General features: G+C 40.7%; 1 protein-coding gene across 1 annotated transcript; it reads left to right on the plus strand.

The window, feature by feature from the left end:
• Positions 1 to 426: 426 nt before the first annotated feature.
• Positions 427 to 5,543, plus strand: C13H15orf61 (chromosome 13 C15orf61 homolog). Its single transcript, XM_059418533.1, has 2 exons — positions 427 to 814; positions 5,318 to 5,543. Exons 1-2 carry the CDS (start codon positions 469 to 471, stop codon positions 5,443 to 5,445), a joined length of 474 nt encoding a protein of 157 aa, XP_059274516.1. The 5' UTR covers positions 427 to 468; the 3' UTR covers positions 5,446 to 5,543.
• The last annotated feature ends 786 nt before the right edge of the window (positions 5,544 to 6,329 follow it).

A 6,329-nucleotide genomic window follows, 5' to 3' on the forward strand; every position in this document is an offset into this window, starting at 1 on the left:
CCCAAGGCCTGGAAGAGACCTCTGGGTGTCAGTTCTGCTACTCACTACTGGGGTTACTTGTTTTAAGCCTTAATTTTCCTCAGACCCCTACTGATTAAGCTCCCCAATCCCCGCCCTCCCTCACCAACCCCCCACCCCCACCCCGCGGCGACCCAAAGTTAGTAACGCCTACATGAGGTCACACTGACGATTTAATTACCTCCTCTGCTTCACTGACCCTCACCCCCGCGGCCCGTCACTCTGCCCTCCCCTCGGGTTTCCCCCCTCCCCGCCCCGCAGCGGGAGACCTTGAGACCTCCGTGCGCAAGCGCCACTGCGCCCCGGGGGCTCTCGCGCACTCGCGCGGCGCCCCCTGGGCGTCCCCGCCGCTCGCCCCGGGGTGCGGGCGCGCGCGCGCGCCGGCGGCCCCGCCCCCAGCGGCGCGCGCCCCACGGTCGCCGAGGGGCGGGGACGCGAGCGAGGCCGGCCATGGAGCCTCTGCGGAGGGCCCACGAGGCCGCGCTCCGGCTGCTGCTGTGCCGGCCCTGGGCCTCGGGCGCCGCCTCCCGCCCGAAGCCCCGCGCCTCGGAGGTGCTGACGCGGCACCTGCTGCAGCGGCGCCTGCCGCACTGGACCTCCTTCTGCGTGCCCTACAGCGCGGTCCGCAACGACCAGTTCGGCCTCTCGCACTTCAACTGGCCCGTGCAGGGCGCCAACTACCACGTCCTGCGTACCGGCTGCTTCCCCTTCATCAAATACCACTGCTCCAAGGCCCCCTGGCAGGACCTGGCCGGGCAGGATCGGTTCTTCACGGCGCTCAAGGTCGTCAACCTGGGTGAGTGGCCTGGGCCGGTGAAGGAGCCCCGCTGACAATGGGATCACTGTTTGCAAAGCACGCTGACAAACGTCGCTCGGAGGCCGAGACCCCGGCCCTAGGTTAGGCCACAGCAATGCCGGAGCCCTTCCTGGGCCCCGCGCAGGCTCGCCCGGGCGCACGGGCTCACCACGTTTCTCCCGGAGCTGTTGGGTTTCCCAGACCCTGCCTCCGCGTCCCATCCACTCTGGCCTTGGCACTGGTATTTGGGTCTCTGCCTCCCACCTCCCCATCCCTAACCCCTCGCGTAGGTGCTTGTCGCGGCTGAGCAGTTGCTACTGAGTCGTTCCCTGGAAAGTAGGGCTTTTATACCAGACCTGTATCGAGGGACCACAAGGCGTCACCCTTAGGGAGGGGGCATTCTTTCCATCCTCACCTACGGCAGCTCTTGACTGGGAAAACCCCAACATTGGGGAGTAAGAATGAGGGTGTAAAGAAACGACCCCACTGGAGAGTGGCTCTGAAGTTAAGAAATCTTACAGCATGGCAGGATTCGTTCCCATGACCATCATTTTCTTGGGTGCATTCATTATTATGAAAACTGCAACTACTTTCTGAGTTTCATTGTTTTCTTTATATGAAATCCCAGCAAGTACATTTTACTAAAAGCACTAAAGGTTTTCAACAGTCGTATCAGCTTCCTAAAGTCCTAGGCCTAAAAGGTACCAAAGCCTTCTGCCTCTTTAATATTTCTGTGTTTTCATGGTAATATTCTAATTCCGAGTGTATTTATTCTTGTTAGTTGCTTCTTTTCTTTTGGCTAATGATGGAAGAGGCATGAACATTGACATAGGTATATCGTTTGTATCTTTATCGAGAGGCCTCAAAATGTTTTGAGGCTATTAATAGGTAATATCACTTTGATCCAGATTTTAGTAATTCGAAATCTAGATGTGGGAGCTGAACCCTGTTACCCAATTGGTTTTTTAAAACCAGAGTTAAAGCTAAACCCCTGTGTACATGCACTGGTATTATATAATCTGATGGATCATTAAATTTAAATATGGTATTTATGTATTTTTGCTTATAATAATTCCCATATGTCAGTCATGGGATTCTTGAGCCATTGATCTACTGGGACTGCCCCTAGTTCAGTCCACCAAGGAGGAGATTATTTAGCAATGCATAATTCTTTGAAATTTTGTATATTTGGCTGATGGACTACATAGAACATGCCCACTAATTTTGAGGTTGGTTTGAAGCTGAAGGGTAAGTTCATTTGGAAGGTGTGATTCAAAACTATTTGGAAAGACTAGAGTGATAAATTGATTCAGGAAGAACTTTTACTGTTTTCAGAATCAGAAGCAGTCATTCATCCCAAATGTAAAGAGTAACAGGTTAACAGAAGAGTATAGTTGGAGGATAATAGCCAAATGGCTTTTAAAGAAAGTTTTTATTTAAAACTTAACACTTTTAATAACACCTTAATAATTAGCGGCTTCTTTTTTAAGAAAAATCCAGAGAAAATTAGAATACCCAGAACATTCTCACACAAAGAAGTGAAACACTTTGAGGAAAGAAACAACAGTTATAGTTTCTTTATGTGAAAGAGAACCCTGAAGACTGATTCAGTTGTCTTTTGGAAATTCTAAAAATCCTGCCTACATGGGAATAAGAGTTTTAAGTTAAACAAAAAGGAAAAGTTTCTGCTCATGCATGCTTTAATACAAATTGGCTTTTATTCCCTTTATCAAAGGGAATTTTTTTCCTGGCCTTTTTAAACATTAGTGTATTTACCAATTTGGTAATGTTTATTTTGTACTTTTGTCTTAAGGTAGGGAATTAGATAATAGATTCTTTCCTATTCTGTGATGTACAGTTGCCCCTCTGGATCATCTAGTTCCTATTCTATTAATAAAAATACTTAGGATTTTATTCCTCTTATTCTCTTCTAAATTAATAATTATCTGAGTAATCCATTTTTCCATTTTGTAAATAATAAAGATTTCTCTTTTACCATTTGTTCCTTTCTTCTCTGCCTTCCCATCAGTGAAAGCTGACATTTTACTGATGGTTTATCAGTCTGGGTATCCTGCTGGGAAGTAGATTGAGATTTAAGAAAAGCAACTTACCATTGGAATGAATGGGTAATCGGAGGCTTGCTAAGAAGTTCTAATTTTTTTTAAGTGCTTAATTTGACAGTGGTTTACCTACTGTTCAGCTGACTCAGAATGAATTATTATGCAAAGAACTGACTTTCATGTTCATTTTGATGTTATGTTTCAGTCTGGGAAAAATTTAATTTCTCATAGAATTTTATAGACTTCATAGCATATGTGCTATACATAAAGAAAATTATTTTTTTAATGTTTAAATTATATAAGTGGCAAATCTTCTCATTTTAGCCTGACTGCATTAAGTAGACTGCAGGAAAAAAAAATACAGAATTTCTGACTCCTGTATCACAACCCCATCCCCTATAAAACAGCATCAGTGATAGTGGTTCCTAGCTGTTTCTTAATAAGAGATAATGTAGTTATTATAAGCTAGTAATCTTTGGTGAGTTCTCCATTTTAGCTGAAAAAATACTGACCATTGATTTATGTGGTTTTTAAAACATGTCAGTATTTTAACTGAAAACTGATAAGCACTGTAAAACAAGATTTCAGTTTTACCAGCCATTCCTTAAATTTATATCATTAGCATTGGTTTAAAAGGCATATTTTATATATTTTACTGTCAGTATATTTAGAAATTAATAATTGTTTCTAGAACTCAGTTCTTCCTCCATTGGTTTTCAGGTTTCACGTTGTGATACTGTATTTTTTTTTTTAAGATTTTATTTATATATTTGACAGATCACAAGTAGGCAGAGAGGCAGGCACAGAGAGAGGAGGAAGCAGGCTCCCCACTGAGCAGAGAGCCTGATGCAGGGCTCGATCCCAGGACCCTGGGATCATGACCTGAGCCGAAGGCAGAGGCTTTAATCCACTGAGCCACCCAGGCGCCCCGTGATACTGTATTTTAAATTTATTTTTTATTTCAACTTAATCTTCATTCACTTCTGCCTGTTTTCTTGTCCACTTCCCTACCCATACTCCCTTTACCTTTTTTATCTTTTTGGTAAGTTGGTTTATGATGCTAGTTTTTGTGGGTTTTTTGGTGGCATTGCCTTGAAGCCTTTAGAGATTCTTTTGGGTGTTACCAAGGCAAAGAAGGCAATATACTGTCAAAGATTTCATGAGAGTTCCAGGGAACCCTAGGATAGTGACAAGCTGTGACCCAGTATATTCCTAAAAATAGAGGGGCCAGGCTGAATGGGCATTTTTGCCTGTTCCCATTGCCAGCTAGTGACGCTTCTCCTGATTATTCTCTGGCATCACAGTGGTTGGAATGCAGCTTCAGGGAAAAAGCACAAAGTAGTCCAATGCACTTACACACTCAAAATGAGCATAAATACAGCAAATATATTCTTGAGGAAAATTTTTTTTAATCTAGTAAAAGGATTAGTCATGAGCATATGGCTTCCCTATTAACTAGAAAGAGGGATTTTCCAAATGTACAGCTGTCCTTTTAAATTGTCATTTTTCTGTCCAATTCCTACACAAGAACAATAAAGCTAATATTTGTGTGGCACATACAATATATGCCTGTGGTTTTATACATGTTTTTAGTATGTTAATAGTCACTGATTTTAAATAAGTACCTTTAAAAAGATAGGAACCGTGAAAGTTTATTCTGTGGCCAGTATAGTATCATATGCATGAACGCTTAATCCATTATCTCTGGCTAGTATATGTTTGGTTTCCTGCATCACAAATGGCCACTGATCTCAACTGTAACAGCAAAATCTTATCAAATGGAAATACTCCAAAGAAGAAACATGTTGTTGGAGTCTACTGTATACCTATTTCAAATAGGTTAAAACAAGATTGTTTTCAAATCAGTTGTAAAAATACTCATGGGAATATTTCTCATAACTGTTATACTAAAATCTTCCTTAGAATTAGGGTTTGCCTCAGGTTTTGAAGACAGCTATTTGACCCAGTTTCTTTTAAGTTGTATAGAAAATTACTTTAGCCATCAGTGTTACTGTTTGATATAAAGCACGGTAAAGTCGTCCTAGTAATTTGAGCTCAAGGCCACTAATCTGGAGCATCTACAACTAAATTAATGAATATTCTGTTTGCTTATTTGTGAAAAGAATGTAGAATCACTTCATAATTACTTGGAAGTGATGAATTAGTGCTTAAAGTGCTTTGAATTAAAATTTAAACCAGCCTTATCTACAGTTTTAAAAATCTTATAGGCTCACATAGTTGCTCCCCTATTCCACAAACTGATGAAATTGAGCTCTTAGATAATTAGAATCAGTCTGTACTCCTATCTTTATATTTTCATAACTTTACAATTTGTTGACTTTGCGGAAGAGTTGTCTGTGATTTATACCATTACAAATACATGGATGCATGATTAATTAATAAGCATTGATGTTCATAAATAACATATTCGTTTGTTTTCTAGGTATTCCAACCTTATTATATGGACTTGGCTCCTGGTTATTTGCTAGAATCACAGAGACTGTACAGACCAGTTATGGACCAGTAACAGTTTATTTTCTAAATAAAGAAGATGAAGGTGCCATGTATTGAAGGTGTGCCTTGGAGAACATAAATATCAATAGATTTTCTCTTGTGTGTATGTGCAATGTTTATTTTTGACCCTTTAAAATAAAACTTTTGCAAACACCTTTTTCTTTCTATGGTGTCGGGTTCTTTAAGATGAATCATTGCCCTCAAGAGGCAAAGCTTTTCATATGTTGTTACATATTGCACACTCGGTTTAGCCAGTGGGAGCTACAGATGCATGAAGCATATACCAATTTTTTTCCTAGAATTGGGTTAATTTACAGATAAATGATGATTATAATATGTATATATTTTATAGTTAGGTCTTAGCAATTCAAATCGATTCTTTGAAGAGAAAATGGAGACACCCACACAAAGAAGGAAGGTAGAAAAAAATCTTTTATAGGACACTGGAAAAAGAAGTAGAGGATTTTAGGATATATGTGGAGGTAATACCATTGGCAATTCCAAAACTGATGGATTTTAACTGTAATCTGAAATCTAAACCATTCAGCTGCCAGGATTTTCAGTGGGTATGTCTTAAAGGCTTTGTGCCATTTACTTGGATGAGAGGTCTAGATGTAATGTTGAAACTTCTTACTGCCTAAACATCCAATACTATACTACTTTCTAGAAAATAATGACTCTGGTTAATGTAAATGTACCAAGATGATGAAATTAAGACTTACTAAGAGTTAAAATAGCATGCTGATAAAGCTGTAAGAACAATTAAGATCTAGGAAGACTCAGAAGAATAAATTTGGTGTCTCTTTATAAAAGCAATTAGCTGAAATGGTACATATCCATACACTTCTTGGCGATGGGAAATGGGCCGAAATTTTAAAGACCTGATGGCAGTTTTGTGTTAAGATTTTATTAAGCTAATTGCATTTTTGAAAGGAAAGTCA

Source organism: Mustela nigripes, chromosome 13 (assembly GCF_022355385.1).
Source record: "Mustela nigripes isolate SB6536 chromosome 13, MUSNIG.SB6536, whole genome shotgun sequence".
NCBI classification, from domain to species: Eukaryota; Metazoa; Chordata; class Mammalia; order Carnivora; family Mustelidae; genus Mustela; species Mustela nigripes.

Coding starts and splice junctions, on each gene's coding strand:
- C13H15orf61 (XM_059418533.1), top strand. CDS start 469: ATGGAGCCTCTGCGGAGGGCCCACGAGGCCGCGCTCCGGCTGCTGCTG. Junction 815..5,317: donor GCTCAAGGTCGTCAACCTGG/GTGAGTGGCCTG, acceptor TTTGTTTTCTAG/GTATTCCAACCTTATTATAT.